Source organism: Schistocerca gregaria, chromosome 5 (genome assembly GCF_023897955.1).
Source record: "Schistocerca gregaria isolate iqSchGreg1 chromosome 5, iqSchGreg1.2, whole genome shotgun sequence".
Classification (NCBI taxonomy): Eukaryota; Metazoa; Arthropoda; class Insecta; order Orthoptera; family Acrididae; genus Schistocerca; species Schistocerca gregaria.
In genome coordinates, this window is record NC_064924.1 from 527,399,891 (window position 1) to 527,420,624 (window position 20,734).

At 47.0% G+C, this 20,734-nt stretch overlaps 1 protein-coding gene across 7 annotated transcripts in view; it reads right to left on the reverse strand.

Moving 5' to 3' along the window:
• Nucleotides 1-20,734, reverse strand: part of LOC126272819 (uncharacterized) — a 468,602-nt gene that overhangs the window by 245,147 nt on the left and 202,721 nt on the right. For 5 of the 7 annotated variants that reach the window (XM_049976008.1, XM_049976014.1, XM_049976010.1 and 2 more), the window contains exon 2: nucleotides 20,328-20,490. In XM_049976008.1, coding sequence (XP_049831965.1) covers nucleotides 20,328-20,484 — 157 coding nt within the window. In that variant the 5' untranslated portion in view covers nucleotides 20,485-20,490. Of the gene's footprint in view, nucleotides 1-20,327; nucleotides 20,504-20,734 lie in introns of all 7 variants that reach the window. The other 2 variants (XM_049976009.1, XM_049976015.1) reach the window with 1 other exon arrangement.

Here is a 20,734-nt window from a genome sequence, read left to right on the forward strand (position 1 = left end):
GTCTCGAAGAGATATCTCTGATTTCAAAAGACTCTTTACCTTCTACATGAATGAAGATAGGAACTTGGGGTAAATTAATTACATTACGCATCGATAACCAAAATTTGCCTTTGGGAGGGGGGGGGGGGGGCGATTGTGAGTTTCCGATTCTCGTTCTCCGTTTCAACTGATGCAAATCAGTGACAACTGCGCGGCTTCATTTTCGTCATCAGCACGGCATTGCACGATCTTGGAGTGCGGATCTTAGGATATACCATTCGCCTCCAAGGTTGGCTGATCTCAAGGTATGTGACTTTTTGTTGTGGGGTTTGTGGAACACTCCATCTGCCCTTCCAACGGCACTTGTGAAAGATAAATCTGAACACTGATCCTAAAAGTAACTGCAGAAAGTATACCCCAAAGATGTAAGCGCATACATTTTAAAAAAATATGTTCTTTCAAAATACAAAATCTTTGTAAATCTATGCGTAAGCTAAAATTAACCTCTAGTTCCTATCTTCATTCATATAGGTGACGCAGTTTTGTAAAATCGAATGTGTTTCTTTTTAAACACTTTGTATTTTGTTCATCTACTGCACACGTTAATAAACGACGGAGGCTGCACGAGATCGGAGACTGACGTCGCCTAAGTTTCATTCCAGGATCTCATTGCACGCTTTAGCCGCTGTACTACGTCCATCAGTCGAGGATCTGTGCGGCACAGTAACCCTCAATACGTTTGCCATGTGACTGCGGGAAAGTAAGACAGCTTCTGGTTCCCAGAGTGTCCGGCGAGATGGGAGCGGAACCTGTCCACCTTGGAGCAAGGCCGAGTTCGTGTTTCGGCGAACAGAAAGAGCCGACTGGTGCGTCACACACCTGTCCAGGGGCCTCACACGTGACGACTGTTTTGTATCAAACACTCACTGCTCACCTGTAGCTCTGTCGATTCCGTTAGTCAACACTGGAGACACCGAGGGATCTTAAGTACTGCTGTACGCTGTCAGTTCCAAGCACTGCCGCTCTTAAGATCACACAGGGCTGTCAGGTATGACTCGAGGGTTCAGTACTGGGGAAGGCTGCTGCGACATTTATAAATCGGAACTAAACTAGACCTCAGGGTATATTACTGTTCAGTCTGTCACCATAAACAATATTTCATGGGGGTGAGGGGGGAGGCGGAGGAACATCATCACACTTTAGCCAAACGTTTACATAGTGTATCTTCTTTCCGTTTCATAATCAACAAAATAACATCAAAAGCTAACTCGAACATAAAATCTATAGGCAGCTTATTTATCTCCCAACGTCACACTTCCCGACAGTTTACCACAACAAATGGTACCAAAATACCCGTTTTGGATATATCTTTAATGCGGTGTATGTTAGCTTCGTTGCATGCTTATAGTTTTAAGTATTTTCATTCCTAAACGTCACACCTTTAATGTTTAGTGCACTCTAACCGCGGTGTTTATCAGTTCGTGACGAAATAGTCACGTTTCAATGACGTCACGAATCTTGTGCTGTGACTGGTTGACATGAGCAACCTGAGCAACCGCCATGAGAATGTAGAGACCGTATTTACACTTGCGTCTTACAAAAATGTGCATTGTAAGTGATATAGCGCATACCACTCAGCTGCATTGCACATTGCTCTGTTAAAACTGTGTACATACCCTTGTCTGGATTTACACCGTTTTTGTTCTTGATTCATGTTTACATGGAATCTGAGCGCATCAGGTTCCATCATTTTACCCTAACAGCATGTTCCAAATATTTACCCGATAAAATTGCACACTGAATTCATATTGAGTTATTTTCGAACTCTTTGTACACAGTTTTATTCGCAAGAAAGTAAAACTCACTACACTGGTGCATAATATACTCACAAAAAGAAACTTGCTAAAAAACACGTTCCCCGCAGTCAGCAAGCAAGGGAACTAAAGTAACGGGACATTATTTCGCGCAAGGGGATATTCGCGCGCTCTTTTCCTCTAATCGTTCGTGAAATTCTCGATAGGTGGTAATACTTACGATACCGTTCTATAGTACACTCTGGCGAGAGATCTGCAAACTTATTCCAGTAGTGGATAGAATAGCCAATAGCCGAAAGAAAAAAGCTGTGTAAAACACTATCAAAACAAAATATTAAACATGACTACGAAATAGCCACTGTGTAATTCTGAAAAGACGGAAAAAATCAGCCAACAATTACAAATAAAGGTTTATTATCCCTTTATTTGCAACATTTTTTTGCAACCTTTATCTACAACTGGTTGACTGATTTTTCAATCGCTTCACTATGAGAATAATAATACTAAACTTCGATTAAAGACGCATCAAAGGGCTGTATACAGATACAACGATTCGATAGGGGAGTTTCAGAAACTCTTTTCATACCTTTTTGATGTCAGCAATGGAAAGCGAAAATTGTGTGCAAGTGGGTAGGACACCTTTAGAGTGAAACACCAGAGCCCTCAGGATGTTCGCAAGAACCATATCCCCAGGAAACCACGTCTTCAAACCTCTGTTACATAGAGCTAAACGGGATTTCAAGGCGCATCCTTACGACTTGCTACTATCTCTTCGAAAAACATCGCGTGACATCACATATTAACAGTCCAGTCTTTAATTATGAGCCGCGCCAAGTCACTACACATTTTTGGGTAGATCAGTAAAAAACACACAAGAATGGTTACCTCAGACGAGGTACAGCTTTCGAGGACGCACTGTAAATCACTGAACAGCTTTAGCTGTTTAGTGACCTTACCTCTAGGCCAACGAAAATCATTCAGCCATTACCTCACATACTTTCCAAAATTCTCAAAGTTCTCCTGCATTCCTAGCCAGAGTTCCATGCCTCAGACGACGGAAGTGGCGGAGAAAGAGCTCAGGCACAAAGCAGGGACTGTTTCCGAAATGAATCCTTCTTTTTCCAGCATAGTATCCTATTCTACATCTATGTCTACATAGACACTCCGCAAGCCACCGTACGATGCGTGGCAGGGGGTATCCTATACTGTCTGTATGCCTCCCCATTAGCCCTAATTTCTCGTACCTCCTCACGCGCAATGTATGTTGGCAGCAGTACAATCGTTCGGAAGTCAACTTCAAATTCCGGTTCTCTATACTTTTTCAATAGTGTTTCTCGAAAAGAACGTCGCCTTCCTTCCAGGGACTCCCATTTGAGTTGCCGAAGCGTCTCCGTAACACTTGCGTGTTGTTCGAACCTACCGGCAACAAATCTAGCAGCCCTCCTCCGAATTGATTCGTCTTCCTTCAATTCTACCTGCTACGGATCCCAGACACTCGGGCAGTACTGAAGAATAGCTCGCACCAGCGTCCTATGCGCGGTCTCCTTCACAGGTGAACCATTCTTTCCTAAAATTCTTCCAGTAAAACGAAGACTACCATTCGCGTTCCCTACCACTGTTCTCACATGTTCGTTCTACCTCACATCGGTTTGCAAGATTTCGCCCAGATATTTAAACGATTGCCGGCCGAGGTGGCCGAGTTGTTCTAGGCGCTACAGTCTGGAACCGCTCCGGTCGCAGGTTCGAATCATGCCTCGGGCATGGATGTATGTGATGTCGTTACGTTAGTTAGGTTTAAGTAGTTCTAAGTTCTAGGGGACTGATGACCTCAGAAGTTAAGTGCCATAGTTCTCAGAGCCATTTGAACTGTTTGAACGACTGTGTCAAGCAAAATAATAGTAATACTTTATCCGAACGTTACAGGTTTAATCTTCCTACTCAACCGCATTAACTTACGTTTTTCGGTATTTAGTGCAAGCTGTAATTCATCACAGCAACTGGAAATGTTGTCTAAGTCGTCTCGTTATCTTCCTACAGTCACTCGACTTCGACACCTTACCGTAGACCACGGCATCATCAGCAAACAAACGCAGTCTGCTGCTTAACCTGTCTGCCAAACCATTTATGTGCATAGAGAACAACAGTGGTCGTATCACACTGACTTGGGGCGCTCCTAACGAAACCTTTGTCTCTGATGAACACTAGTCGTCGAGGACAACATACTGGCTTTTATTGTATAAAGTCCTCGTGGCATTCACATATTTGTCAACTTATCCCATATGCTGCTACCTTCGTTAACAGCCTTCAACGGGACACCGTGTCAAATGCTTTTCGGGAATCTAGAAATACGGGATCTGCAAGAGGGTAACATCCATGAATGTCAAGGGGGAAGCAGCGCGGAGTGGCCGCGCGGTTTGAGACACCATGTCAAGGATTGCACAGCCCCTCCCGCTGTAGTTTCTAGTCCTCCGTCGGGCATGGGTGTGTGTGTGTGTGTGTGTGTTGTTCTTGGCAGAAGTTAGTTTAAGTAGTGTGTAAGTCTAGGGACCGATAACATCAGCAGTTTGGTCACCTAGCAAATTCACACACCCGCATCAACGGGGAAGGGTATTTCAAGAAATATTGTTGTCTCCTGTTCACGAATTTCATTTTGAGAGTATTTTTCGTAATATGTTGTCTTAAACGCCTTTATAGAGTGCATTCGTTTAATAATAGAGAAAGGGCATGATCATTCCAGCAATAGCCCTATTGAGCATCACTTCATTGTGACTCAGGGTGTCAGACTGCGGATATGTGATGCTGCTGATGACCGCCCATGGCTTGGACAGGTTAAGCTTAGCTGCACTGGTTCTCTTGTCAACAGTTGTTGCTAAATAATTCTACTGTTTTAAAAATGAAAAGTGACACAACTGGAGTCTAATCAGGCACACTTGGTCAGAATCCAGATTAAAGTTTACGATAAGCGCTCCAGTACACTTAGTCGGGTAGTTACTGCTCGTACATCGGAGCGCCCTTGGCGGCGGCAAGCAGGCAGTAAACACGGGACAAGTGCCTGGAGTGGCGGCGTTGCGCAAACTGGAGGGCGTCGCCTCTGCAGAGTCGCGACGTGGGCGCCCGGCCTTCGCCGCGGAGGCCGCAGGCTGCGTGGGCGGCGCTGGCGCTTCTCCCTGCAGCTGTCAGCTCTGGGGAGGGCGGCTCACGGCTGGCGCGTCTCCCTCCCGCAAGCGTCGCGGGCCTCACCCCGCTCACTCTGCCACTCGGTTTCTGCGTTTTCGTGGTATGTGTGTTTGGGGGGGGGGGGGGGGGGGGGGCTTAAATTATGTAGAAAACATGGTGTAAGCCTCATGCAGACAAGCAGGCGAGTCTTACCTGTGTCACTGGACTCGCATTCGGGTGGACGACGGTTCAATCCCGTCTCCAGCCATCCTGATTTAGGTTTTCCGTGATTTCCCTAAATCGTTTCAGGCAAATGCCGGGATGGTTCCTCTGAAAGGGCACGGCCGATTTCCTTCCCAATCCTTCCCAAATCCGAGCTTGCGCTCCGTCTCTATTGACCCCGTTGTTGATGGGAAGTTAAACACCAACCACCACCACCATCTTACCTGTGTCTGACCGATGGACCCCCGTGCACAGCACCATCGCGAGAGACCGAGGGCAAGATCCGTCCAAGAAATTCCGAGAGTTATTTTATTCCTGGCGTACAAGCGACGCCAGAGCACTAAGGTGGCAGCTTGAACTATGTTCGGACTCTGCTACTCACTCCAACTGCCATCTAGTGGCAGCTTCAAACTGGGCAGGTCATATTGTCCAGTATAGTCTTCTCCCTGTCGGAAGAATTTGCAACCTACATGCGGAAGTGGACCTCCCCAGTCCTTTGTGCACGCAGGTAGGATTAGTCATTGTAACGGCCGAGCAGGTAGCTGCGAGACCCCGTAGCGGACGGGCGTGTATGTCTTCCAGCTAAGCGAGGAGCCGCAGATGGCGCGCTGCCTGTGCAAGTTGTAAGGTTTAATGTAATAAACACTTATACCAGACAACTTGTTCCGTCTAGTTATTGTGAGTGGAAACAAGGGGAGGGCAGTCAGTCCTCTCGCACTATACATTCACACTCCAATGTGCCACCACGGGAAGAAGAGCCCGCGCGCACAAACTATCAGTTCTGAAAAAGATATGTGGATTCGCCCAGTGAGTGTTTTGACGTGCGGCCGTGGTGTGTCGAGCCACTGCGACACAAATCGCTAAGGAGCACCATCTCTAAATCAAGCAATCAAGTATGTTCCAGGATGTTTCTAAGAAGAGGAAACTGCGTGTAAAGTTTATTCCGCACACCTTGACCTCAGAGCAAAAACAACGACGCCTGGACACTTGCCGCAATTCGAATGAATGTAAAACACGGAGAACAGTTCTTTCTGACACAAAACATCACGGGTGACGATACTTGATACGAAGTGCATAATGGATCTTTCAGGAAGAAGTGGCGAATGTGTCACGTGAGTTGAACAGCACCCCAAAGACGGACTTTCCCTTCACTTTCACATGGTTTTGTGAGTGTTCTCTGCATTGTACTTAAGAGGCGCGTGGAGACGCGGGTTGGGGGTGGTTGTAGGGTGATGGACGGCACTATGTCAAACACATGACGCATTTTAACACTATCTTAATTTTTGTCATTTCATCGTTAATCCAGTCTCGAAATTTTTTAAACACACGGGTTATATCTATTTCTCTCTCTCTCTCTGTCTCTCTCTCTCTCTCTGTCTCTCTCTCTCTCTCTCACACACACACACACACACACACACACACACAATCTCTCACTCACAAACTCAATCACACACACACATACACAGGTGCGCTCTGGGAAGTAGAGAGGGGAGGAGGAATTCACTTCGGTTACTAGAAAGTAGAGACGGAGTGCAAGCTCGAATCAGACAATGGAGGGGAAGGAAATCGGTTGTCGTTTTCAAAAACAGAATCCCAGAAACTACATTAATCCGCTGAAGAAAATCACGTGAAACGTAAATCTAAATGATTGGAGTCACGTGAGTCCAGAGCAACAAAATACACCGGTATCCAACAGTTAAGCGTAATAGGGGAAAATAAGAAATAGAAGTGAGAAAAGGGTAACAAACCTTCTAAAATGCCGATATTTTCTGCATTACCGATAAATATGGTACTTATCACCAACCAAGAACATTGCATTAGCATTTTATTTCCGAGAAGATGTCTCTTTTTGTCATTATATAGTGATCTCTACCAATACGCCGTTTGAATTCCGTTTTGGGTGGTTATAGTCCTTTGACACCTTGAAGCAGATCAGAGTTAGAGCCAGAAGTTTCAGCAGGTGCCTCTGTCATTTCTACGTTTTGCGAACGGCTCCCAGAAAAAAAAGTTGCGTTCGTTACGTACCAGCACAGCGCTGATCAAAACAACAAACCGGCCGCTGTGACCGAGCGGTTCTAGCAGCTGCCGCTACGGTCGCACGTTCGAATCCTGCCTCGGGAATGGATGTGTGTGATGTCCTTAGGTTAGTTAGGTTTAAGTAGTTCTTAGTCTAGGGGATGATGACCTCAGATGTTAAGTCCCATAGTGCTCAGAGCCATTTGAACCATTTAGATTCGAACGGCGCGGAACACTGGCTTGCAGTCGCCAGGAGAATCAGTGAATGAATGTAGCATGGCTGCTGGGAGAAGGTGCGACTGCCGAACCGACGCGCCAAGTGGGTCGTGAGTTACAAAACGCAGCCGGCCTATTACAACACACGCACGTTGGTCCTCAGAGAAACACCACTCATTATACCGCACCGAGGCTGAGGTTCGTGCGTAAACGGCGCCTCACGTGGCCCATGTCGGCATCAATTGTACACAGCGCTCATTTCAAACACCCGGCACTTTCTCCATTTTCGATACAGTGGTCACGAACTGTACAGTCTGCAGGCACCTCTGGCTGGTAAGATTTTTCTCTGCCCACAAAAAGAATGCGTGTGAACATATCATTCTTGTCACCAACACAAGACCGGGCAGAATCGCGTAAGTTATTGTTACGGCGTAAAGTCAAGCGCCAGCACGCCGTTCGGGAACGATAGAAAAGAGATGGCTGTGAGAAGACGTCAGCCAATCGCACGCTGACCGACTTCCCTCCAGGACGACAACGCGACAGCAGCGGCCCCTATGCGGAGAGGAAATAAGCGCCGCGACCAACTGGCGACGCCCCAGCTGAATAACAGCTTCAAGACTACCGACTTGGATAGAAGCGTCAACGCTAGTTACTTCGCTTGTACTGTCTGTGAAACACAGACTTGGGATTGTATATGCCGCAGAGGATTAATTATTTCGTATGTCGCCCTTTGCATGCGACACATCTATGTAATTGCAACGTTAAATTTGTACACCACTGGCCATTAAAATTGCCACACCAAGAAGAAATGCAGATGATAAACGGGTGTTCATTGGAGAGAGATATTATACTAGAACTGACATGTGATCACATTTTCACGCATTTTGGGTGCATAGATCCTGAGAAATCAATATGCAGAACAACCACCTCTGGACCTAATAACGGACTTGATACGCCTGGGCATTGTGCCAAACAGAGCTTGGATGGCGTGTACAGGTACAGCTGCCCATGCAGCTTCAACACGATACCACAGTTCATCAAGAGTAGTGACTGGCGTATTGTGACGAGCCAGTTGCTCGGTCACCATTGACCAGAAGTTTTCAGTTGTTGACAGATCTGGAGAATGTGCTGGCCAGGACAGCAGTCGAACATTTTCTGTATCCAGCAAGGCCCGTACAGGACCTGCAACATGCGGTCGTGCATTATCCTGCTGAAATGTAGGGTTTCGTAGGGATCGAATGAAGTGTAGAGCCACGGGTCGTAACACATCTGAAACCTAACGTCCACTGTCCAAAGTGCCGTCAGTGCGAACAAGAGGTGACCGAGGCTTGTAACCAATGGCACCCCATACCATCACGCTGGGTGATACGCCAGTATGGCGATGACGAATAGACGCTTCCAATGTGCGTTCACCGCGATGTCGACAAACACGAATGCGACCATCATGATGCTTTAAACAGAACCTGGATTCATGCGAAAAAATGACGTTTTGCCATTCGTGCACCCCTGTCTGTGATGCACCGTCAAGGGTAAACGCAGCCACAGGCACCGAACTGATAGTCCATGCTGCTGCAAACGTCGTCGAACTGTTCGTGTCGATGGTTGTTGTCTTGCAAATGTCCCCATCTGTTGACTCAGGGATCGAGACGTGGCTGCACGATCCGTTACAGCCATGCGGATAATATGCCTGTCATCTCGACTGCTAGTGATACGATGCCGTTGGGATCCAGCACGGCGTTCCGTATTACGCTCCTGAACCCACCGATTCCATATTCTGCTAACAGTCATTGGATCTCGACCAACGCGAGCAACAATGTCGCGATACGATAAACCGCAATGGCGATAGTCTACAATTCGATCTTTATCAAAGTCGGAAACGTGATGGTACGCATTTCTCCTCCTTACACGAGGCATCACAACATTTCACCGGGCAACGCCGGCCAACTGCTGTTTGTGTATGAGAAATCGGTTGGCAACATTCCTCGTGTCAGCACGTTGTAGGTGTCGCCACCGGCGCCAATAGTGTGTGAATGCTCTGAAAAGCTAATCATTTGCATATCACAGTATCTTCTTCCTGTCGGTAAATTGCGCGTCTGTAGGACGTCATCTTTGTGGTGTAGCAATTTTAATGGCCAGTAGTCTATATGCTGAAGAGGATTAATTATTTCGTATGTCGCACTTTGCTTACACATCTGTGTAATTGCAAGGTTAAGTATTGTATGTTTTCATTTTGTAATAGTATTCATTAATACGATTTGTTTGAATTGTTCGTCTAGCGAATCTAGTACATAGCGTTCCTAGACTCCATATTGTTGACGACGAGCATGGAGACATATCTGTTACTAACCAGACATGAGTATCCCTCGTCTCCATATTTATTTAATGTGTTCATTGAAGAAGCTATTCAGATCATAAAGGATAAGACCTGGGGAATAAAAGTCAATGGCGAAAGGTTAAATTGTATCAGATATTGTGATGACATCTTAATACACTAGTGTGCAAAACTTAAGAACGAAAGTAACTTTTACAAGATGTGATACTGCAAAGTAAATTAGGTCGATGGAATTTGGACCATATATAGAAAAAAGTACCAAAGTATACTATAGACGGTAATTGAAAGAGATATGCAATGAGCCGAACTGAGACGACACTTGTATTCAAGGTCAATATTCACGCTGCAGTCTCCGCAATTCATGATGGTCCCCTGACCATTAGAAAAGTTGGGACATGGTTCTTAACAGCGTTTCTGATCACCACGGACGGCAACTCATGCTCTGCAACGTCCACCAGTTCTGGCCACAAGGTCGGTAAGCAGCTCTTGCGGCAGGGCCTTCTATTTCTGCACCACCACGCTTTTACAAACTGCTGAATGGTCGTTGGTGCATCTGGCGCGCTACAAACGTCTCCCCAACGCCTTCCACACGTGCTCAATGGGACTTAAGTCGAGAGGAAGGGCAGGCCAGACCATTCCTAAAATATCCTCTCGTTACAAGAACTTCACCTGCGCTGTTCGATGCAGTCGCGCGTTCCAATCGTAAAAATGAAATCGGGGCGAACGCCTCCTGAACGGACGCATAAGGGAATGTGAACAGTGTCCCAACAACAATGACTGGTGAGTGTTCCGCGTTCAAAGATGTGGCAGTACGCCCAGGCAGCACATCTTAGGATGTGCCATGTTCCACAATGGTGGACGTATCCGTGTATGGCGAGAGGTGGGAAGAAGTAATGCAACCATCAACCTTTCCTGAATATGATCGTTTTGGTGGTCCAGATTTTACGGCATGAGCAGGTATAATATGGAAAACACTCACTCGTCCGCGTCCACTGTACCCTTCAAAAATGGTTCAAATGGTTCTGAGCACTATGGGACTTAACAGCTGAGGTCGTCATCCCCTAGAACTTGGAACTACTTAAACCTAACTAACCTAAGGACATTACACACATCCAAGCCCTAGGATGGGGTCGAACCGTAGCGATCGCGCGCTTCCAGACTGAAGCGCCTAGAACCGCTCTGCCACACCGGCCGGCACTGTACCCTTCCCCACGTGCGTATTTTCGGGGGGCGCATTCGCCGCTAACTTCATTTTCATGGATGACAATACCAGACAGTATACAGTGCACGTCGATTTCTGGAAACGAGAGGACTCCAGACACCAACTTTCTCATCCGAATGCGAAAATATTTTTTTTTTTTGACTCGCACATATGTAGGGAGAAATCATCATTATAATAACGGAAGAGATATTAGAGCTCGCACGGTACGATCGAACTGGTTGTTTCTTCCGCACGCTTTTCGAATGTGGAACGCTAGAGACATAATGAGATTTTCACTCTGCAGCGGAGTGTGCGCTGATATTAAACTTCCTGGCAGATTAAAACTATGTGCCCGACCGAGACTCGAACTCGGGACCTTTGGAAGGTAGGAGACGAGATACTGGCAGAAGTAAAGCTGTGAGGGCCGGGCGTGAGTCCTGCTTCGGTAGCTCAGATGGTAGAGCACTTGCCCGGAAGGCAAAGGTCCCGAGTTCGAGTCTCGGTCGGGCACACAGTTTTAATCTGCCAGGAAGTTTCGTTGCTAGAGACATAGTCTGAATGCGCTTCGATGAACCCTCTGCAGAACACTTGAGTGTGAATTGCAGAGTAGACATGTAGATCTAGATGATGGTGCCCTCAAAACTCATCTTTACGGTTTGTTTTGAAGTCTGCCCACTAACTACATCATAGAGCAATTAGCGAGCTTCACGGACTACATACTGTGCTGATGGTCAGTTCTGATTCTTCTAATAACGCGTATAACAGCGCGAGAGGTCCAAAGCCGTTATTACGGTATACTGGAACGGAATATGAGGATCTTGTTAGTTCTGGTGGCTATGTCTTGTAAGACTTCACTCAGCAGGAACGCCTCATATACTTGGTCACTCTAACTGGCTTTTGATAAATTTCACTCACGTAGATAATTAATAACTTAGCACTGCTAATTCTCCTTCCTTTGCAGACGAGCGCTACCGAACTATAGTGCGTAAGAACGCCTCATATACTTGGTCACTCTAACTGGCTTTTGATAAATTTCACTCATGTAGATAATTAATAACTTAGCACTGCTAATTCTCCTTCCTTTGCAGACGAGCGCTACCGAACTATAGTGCGTAAGAACTCGATCATGGGTACTTACATTGATAGGGTCACAGATGAGTATGTGTGTGTGTGTGTGTGTGTGTGTGTGTGTGTGCGAGGGTGGGGTCCCGGAGGGGGGGGAGGGGGTTGATTGCTAAATCACTAATAGCGGCAAGTAAATTAGTTCTCAGTGCCGAATGGCGTCCAGCACACGTTCGCTATTTTTAAGGGACAATGTTAATGTTGTGCTGGAGTTAGATGACTCTGTGCCTAGACGTCACTTAAAACTTCCGGGCTCTTAGGCCGTGGTCGATGTATAAAACTTTCTCCTAACGTTTCCTCTCCGACTGCTGCAGACATCTTCTGAGGTAAAATGGCTAAGAGCCACGTTAGGAGAAAGTTTTATACATCGACCACGGCCTAATAGCCCGGAAGTTTCAAGTGATATCAGTACCAGCCGTGAAAGCTTACATTATATGATCTGTGTGTCTAGAGTTCAGCACAATGTAATCCCACTGTCTTATAACAAACCAGCACTACATCTGCAACATTAAGAACAAAAATGATCGTATGGCTTGATTGACCAGGACATCCCATTTGGGGTTATATAATAAAGATGCACTGCTGTTCAGTTACTTGCGACCGATCAAGAGCCGTTTCGGGCAAAAGAGGGAATGGCGCCTACTACGAATCCACAGCGGATTTCCTCTTTCCTTTGGTAGCATAGAGAATTGTCTAATAACTTACTGTAAGTCGTTTCGCAGTATGTAAACTGGATGCACCCAAGCTGAAACCCGGCACAATCGACATAGTTTTAATGGTCTTATAAAATTCGGACATTTACAAGCTTTTGTTTTGGTTAAAAGAGTATTTCACGGCACTGAGGTACCTGAACGTGTCTCAGTAGACTGGCAGCGATCCACTGATGAGCCACAACATGATGACCAATGTCCGACGCGAGACTGGTTGCCGACTCCTGACGTAGTAAGGAAAGTACGCAAGCGGATCAGAGACGAATTGGGAAACATGTCTGTGGCGACATGGGTCTCAAATGGGGAAATGCCACTGTCTCTGACAAAGGCCAGATTATTGTGGCCCGGCGCCTGGGAACGAAAATCTCGGAAACGGAGAAGCTATTCGGTCGTTCATGTGTTACTGTCATCAATATCTACGGAAAGTGGTTGGCAGACGGTGAAACCAAGAGTAGGCGAGAGTGTGTTGAACGTCCATGCCTCATCATCGAACGTGGAGGTCGTAAAATTGTCCGGTCTAGACAGTAGGGCAAGCGCCGATCTGGCGACAGAGCGGAAAGCCGGTGCAGGAGCAAGTGTTTCGGAGCACAGTGTCGGATTCCTGGCTCCGCAGCAGACTTCATGTTGACTCAAAGACAACGTTAATTAAGTTTACAGAGGAGATTGGACCGCGGAGGACCAATTGAAATGTGTCGTGTGGCCGGATGAATCATGTTTCTTGTTACACTTTGGTCGTGGCTCCGATTATCCCATTATCCAGGAGAACGGATGCTCCAAATATGCGCCGCGTCATTGGCACAGGCCTCTGGAAATAGTATTACGCTATAGGAGACATTCATCTGGCTTCCAAGGGCGTTGGGTATAAATCGAAGGAAGCACGACACATATGGACTACACATTAATAAAACATTATCGGGTTTCAAGCTGCGTCAAGTGGTTTTACTGCCCACGAGCTTTCGGCAGTGATCTCCTCTCCCATCGTCAAATATCATCCACTTCACAATGGCAGAGGAGATCTCTACCGAAAGCTCGTGGACAGTAAATCACTTGACGCGTCTTGAAACCCGATAATGTTTTATTAACTGATATCGCCGCGAAAGCATGCATTCGCACATGGGCTACACATTATTGCGGACCACTTGCATCTGTTCATGTGTGATGTCTTCCCTGACGGGGATGGCATCTTCTAGCAAGATAGAAGTCTGTGTCATCAGGCCAGAACAGTGCTACAGTGGTCGAGGAGCGTGATAGGGAACTCACGTCTTAGTCACTGATACAACATGCACTGATCAGATGGCACTAAAGGCAGACCTGGTGATACAAAAGAGGGCGGGGTGTATTGAGTTGTCAGCAGAGAAGCAGTAAGAGCAAAAAGAGTCGGACACGAGAGCTCAGTGATTTCGACATTGACTAGTCACAGGACTTCACCAGAGTAACAAATCGATCAAGAATATTTCAGTCCTTGTAAAGCCGCCCAGATCGACTGTTGGTGTTGCGATTGTGAAGTGGAAACGCGAAGTTGTGTGATGTATCACACCCAATGGAAACCCGATGGAGGGCTTTGGATTTGGAGAACACCTGGAGAATGTTACCTGCCATCGTGCGCATTACCAACAATGAAGTCCGGAGAGTTGGTGTTACAGTATCGGAGTGTTTCTCGTGATTGAAGTTTACTTCTCTTATGGCGCTTAACAAAACGCTAAATGTGGAAGAATACAAACACGTTTTACAGCACTGTGCATGGCGGACAGTAGACGGTTGTTCGTGGAGGTAGACGAGGAGGAGGAGATGGCGAACTCATTAAGGACAGTAGACGGTTGTTCGTGGAGGTAGACGAGGAGGAGGAGATGGCGAACTCATTAAGGACAGAGCTCCGATTAGGGAACGATGGAAAGCGGCCGGATGCTATCGAAGTAACCCTCCCGGCATTTGCCTCAAGCGATTTAGGGAAGCGGGTTTGAACCGTCGTCCTCCCGGATAACAGTGTACTAACCACTGCGCTGCCCCGCTCGGTACGGTTGTTAGCATCAGCAAGAAAACGCACCCTTTCATAAAGCAGCATTTGTGAGGCCATGGTCTGTTGACACGATTCATGAAATCGATGAGCTCCCAGAGTTCCTACCAGAAACTTAAGGAACACCTTTGGAATGAGTTAGAAAGTCCAACATCTGGATCCGGCTCTTGACGAATAACCAGCTGTCACTTCTCAACAGGCATACAGGCACCTCATTGCAACTGTCTGAAGCAGAGTTCAAGCACTCATAGAGGCGAAGAGTGAACACACCGTTTATTAATATCCACTAATAGGTGTCATCCCGCCCGGTTAGCCAAGCGGTCTAACGCACTGCTTTCGGGGCGGGAGAGCGTGCCAGTCCCCGGCACGAAACCGCCTGGCGGATTAATGTCGAGGTCCGGTGTGCCAGCCAGTCTATGGATGCCAGAATGTGATTTTCACTCTGCAGCGGAGTGTGCGCTGATATCAAACTTCCTGGCAGATAGAAACTGTGTGCCGGACTGAGACTCAAACTCGGGACCTTTGCCTTTCGCGGGCAAGTACTGTACCATTTGAGTTACCCAAGCACGACTCACGCCCCGCCCTCACAGCTTCACTTTTGCCAATACCTCGTGTTCTACATTCCAAACTCTACAGAAGCTCTCCTGCGAGTCTTGCAGAACTGGCACTTCTGAAAGATAGGATATTGCGGAGAGATAGCTCAGCCAAAGCCTGGGGGATGCTTTGCCCGCGAAAGGCAAAGGTCCCGAGTTCGAGTCTCGGTCAGGCGCACAGTTTTAATCTACCAGGAAGTTTCAAGTTTCAATCTGTGGTTGGTTTTTAAGGCGGTTTTCCATCTGTCTCGGCGAATGTGGGCTGATTCCCCTATTCCTCCTCAGTCACACTATGTCGGTGGTTGCTGTGCAAACACTGTCTCCACGTATATGTACGCCATAATTACTCTAACACTGGGGTTACACTCGTCTGGTGTGAGACGTTCCGGGGGAGGGTCCTCTGGGGCCCGAACCACACAATAACCTTGGGTTCGGTATGGAGCGACGGTTGGGTGAGTGGACTGCTGTAGCCTGTTGTGGGGTTATGAACCACAGAGGGCTATGGCGGGGACGAAGCCTCTCCACAGTTTCTAGGTCCCCAAATCGATACAATACAAAACAATACGTGTCTACATACCTTTGGTGACATAGTGCATTGCTTGGTGTCAACCACAAATTTTAATGACATTTCAACTACAATAGTGTATAATCTATCACTGACATGTTGTTGTTGTTTGCTGTTGTGGTCTTCAGTCCAGAGACTGGTTTGGTGCAGCTCTCCATGCTACCCTATCCTATGCAAGCTTCTTCATCTCCCTGTACCTACTGCAACCTACATCCTTCTGAATATCAGGGATAATAAAACAATAAAATATGGTAATGTTTTACATCTACAAATCAGAACAAGAGCATCTTAGGATTCAAGCATCTTCATAATTTCCCGTATTGCCTTTTCACTGCATCACCGTGACAACCTGGTGTCATCTTGGGTGCTGCAGGAAATCTTCGTAGAGTTGGAACAAAATTATCCAAGAATTTCTCATATCTGAACTCTTTTTTTCTATGACAGCGAACTGATCTTATTTTTTTCTATTTTCTAGTGGTTTTATAACACCTCAGTATAGGTCATGTTAGGTTAATAGCAAAGGGCATACTGTTTAGTTTTATTAAAAAATTAAAAAGTATCTCGTGCTGATGTCGAAACGGAACCTACCCAAATAAATCTCCCCTTTTCCTTCCAGAATCCGCGTTGTTCGCAGCCAATGTGGTCTGGTCGCGGAGAACAGGTGCACAACGGGAGCGACGCTGGCCACATGTCTGGCTGGCCGTAAATTAACGGCGGCGTGCGTCGCGGTGCTAATAAGTGAGTGGCAAGGGCGCGGGACGCTGGTGGCAGCCAAGGTCGCGCAGCGCCTCTGCAGGTGGCCGCCGCAACCACCACTAACTACGAAGTTATGACCACAGGCTGGCCTCTCAGTATTCCCGCGACCTCCTCGCCAATGAATAACGCATCGCAGAAGGATTTCAGCTTTTATTCGCGACACACAATCAAGAACAGCTTCTCTCAACATTCTCATAAACTAAGGCTATAAAACTTGGAGTCCTCGGAGACTACATCGACGTCCCACAAGTCTCCAAATGGTGTGGGGTGGATTTTTTTCCTCCTTCGCCGTACCATTCGCGAATGGCACTTGGGACGAATGATTGTAAGCGTGCGTCTGAGTTGTACGAACGACATTCAGTAATTAGAGAGACAAATGGATGTAGAAATGAAACAGTTTGTAGCAGGAGTTTTGTGCTTTCATGACGTCAGTTTGGCATCACACGGATGAGCTGAGAAGAGCTGACGCTTAAAAATTGTTTTGTTTACAACCCGAAGTTTGCATATAATGATGGCGTGTCTCCCTTCAAGTTTCCGTATTAGCTAAACAATGTTCAGTGATCCAGTTTTTTTCTGCAGGTGGAAAACTGGTTAAAATCTTTTCGCGAATGATTTTACAATAAAGTGAAAGTTGTGTGAACCGCGTGAATTTTTGTAAGTGATGGATCAGTTCAAAAACGGTCGAACCGCTGTGGCTCCTGAGCAATCAGCTGGTGTTAACTCTCGTATTGACGACACTATTCGGGAGGACCGTCGTGCTATGGTAGAATATATGGCAAAAACAGTTGCAGTGAGTATTGCCACAGTTCATAACTTTGTCAGTAACTAGCTCGAGTTCAGCAAAACAAGTGCAAGATGGGTGCGGAAAAAGTTAACGCAACAACATAAGAAAACAAGACCCAAGGTGCGTGTACAGACCTGAAAGAACGCTATGAAAGGGAAGATCACCCTTTTCTAAAACGTATTTTAAAGTACGATGAAACTTGGATTCACTATTCTGAGCTAGAGTCCAAAAAAAAGGAAGGTGGAAGAATTTGTGGCAATGTGCTCAAACAACGAGAAAAAGACGTATCACACATAAAATAATTAGTTCATCGGTGAGAAAAGTGTATTAATAATGGTGGAGATTATGTTGAGACGTAGTAGAAGTCCTATTTTCTAAAAATACAGTTTTTTTCCACAACAATCTATCTCTTCAATTACCGAATGTCCCTCTTAATTCGTCCAGTATTCTCGTCGTAGCTCGTTGTAGTCACTTGGCGAGATATATGTGGGAGGAAGTAACCTGTTGGCCGGCTGTTCTTGCGTCTAGTACAACATAAAAAAACAAAAACCCGAATTTCAATAGTAAATCTCTTCGTGATGCAGAACGCCTTTCTACACTCATGCTCATAAATTAAGGATATTGCTGATACATGGTGAAACAACGCTCTGGTGGGCGATTTTCGGGTTTAAATCACCTTTGGGTATGACCATACGGTGCATTTGACCTGCGGTCGTCGCACAGTGGCGCTGGCAGCAGTCCACATATATGCAGAGTTATGTTGGTTTATGTCAGAGTACGGTGCAGCGAGTAAGTGTGCAGACGTTTTCAGACGTGCTAATGATGACAGTGTGTTGAAAATGGCTCAAAGAACACATATTGATGACGTTATGTGGGTAGAATACTAGGGTGACTGGAGACTGGTCAAACACAGCAGGTCGTAGCACGGGCCCTCCGTGTGCCACAAAGTGTGATCTGAAGATTATGGCAAAGATTCCAGCAGACAGGAAACGAGTCCAGGCGCTGCTGTACGGGCAATCCACAGTGTACAACACCACAAGATGACCGATATCTCACCATCAGTGCCCGCAGACGGCCACGGAGTACTCCAGGTAGTCTTGCTCGGGTCCTGGAACAGTTCTCCAGGCACACAGTCTACAGACGACTGAACAGACATGGTTTATTCGCTCGGAGACCTGCAAGGTGCATTCCACTGACCCCTGGCCACAAGAGAGCCCGTAAAGCATGTTGTCAAAAACACAGCGAATGGTCTTTGGAATAGAGGTCCCAGGTTATGTTCAAGGACGAGTCCAAGTATAGTATGAAATGTGATTCTCGCTGGGTTTTCATCTGTCGTGAACCACGAACCAGATATCAACCCCTTAATGTCCTTGAAAGGGACCTGTATGGAGGTCATGGTTTGATGGTGTGGGGTGGGATTATGATTGGTGCACGTACACCCCTGCATGTCTTTGGCAGAGGAACTGTAACAGGTCAGGTGTATCGGGACATCATTTTGCACCAGTATATCCGCCTTTTCAGGGGTGCAGTGGGTCCCTCCTTCCTCCTGATGGATGATAACGCACGGCCCCACGGAGCTGCCATCATGATGGAGTACCTTGAAACAGAAGATATCAGGCGAATGGAGTGGCCTGCCTGTTCTCCAGACCTAAACCCCATCGAGCACATGTGGGGTGCTCTCGGTCGACGTACCACTGCACGTCTTCAAATCCCCGGGACACTTCGGGAGCTCCGACAGGCACTGGTGCAAGAATGGGAGGCTGTACCCCAGCAGCTGCTCGACCACCTGGTCCAGAGTATACCAACCCGTTGTGCGGCCTGTGTACGTGTGCATGGTGATCATATTCCATATTGACGTCGGGGTACATGTGCAAGAAACAGTGGCGTTTTACAGCACATGTGTTTCGGGACGGTTTTCTCAACTTACCGCCAATGCCGTGGACTTACAGATCTGTGTCGTGTGTGTTCCCTATGTGCCTTTGCTATTAGCGCCAGTTTTGTGTAGTGCCACGTTGTGTGGCACCACAATCTACAATTATCCTTAATTTATGAGCTTGAGTGTAGTAGCGTCTGCCAATGTCGCTAATTACGCATCTCCGCATCGCTCACCCGCCGATTGAGCAATCCCGTGACGAAACGCGCCATTCACTATTGCATCTTTCTGAAACCTGGTAAGGGTTCCGGAGAAGTGACCAATAATTGGCATTAGAAGTGTTCTGCAGACCACTCCTCTTTCGGGGATGAATTAAATTTCCATTTCTCCCAAAAAATTTCAGCCTGGCATCATCTTTTCCTCGACTTTTTGCGCTCATTTCACTTTAGGTCGCTCCGAATAGTTCCTCCTAGGCGCTGTACGGTAGTTACTGTTTCATCAAGTGATTTGTTGCCAACAGAGTAATCGAATAGCCACAGGAAGACGCATTAGTGAAGGAGTCTCCCGTCGGAAATACAACGGTATAAAAGTGGCTGGTCGGAAGTTCCATGGCACCTGCAGCACCCACACAATGGTAGGAAACGCCACGATCTGAAAATCCACGGAGGCAGAGACACGACCCTGTCGTAGCCAGTGGCCACACAGGCCCGGCTAGGAAACGAGATGTTACACCCGCGAGCGACTTGGCGGTTTCGGCTATGAGGGCATCTGAAATAAGCTTTAAACACTTTCAGTTACTAAAATTTAACTATATCTGGACGCAGTTTGACGTGTATTATCTTTCACACAACCCTTAGTCAGTAAACATGTTTACGAAAACTTCAGTTCCGCGAGTCTGTCCTACCGTTAGTTGGTCTGCATTTTCTTGTAGTCTAGCTGCTGTCCAGAGCGCGCGCTGCGCGCTGCGTGCTTACCTCTGGGCATTCCGCAGGGCGGCCTGGTGCGCGAGGAGTCGAGGAAGTCGAGGGCGTACCTCCTGGCCGGCGGGAAGGTGAGCGCCACGTGGGCGCTGGCCCGCCACAGCCAGCAGGCGGCCGCCAGCAGCCCCAGCACCCGCGCCGTCCCGCCCATCGCGCGCTGCAACACACACCTGAAGATGTCAGCTCTCTGCCCGCCGAAACGTTCGAAAATTAAACACAGCCAACGACGAAAAACAAATCTGCCTCCAGGTACAAATCGTCATTCTATTGGAGACAGTAAGACCGTCAGAGTTCCCGAAGCAAGTCTCCGCACGTTTAACATAAGCATCATTTGAGGTTGCAGCTTGTCTCGATGTAGCTTTCCACTTTAATCTAGACTGCTCAAGTCTGTTCATCTCCAC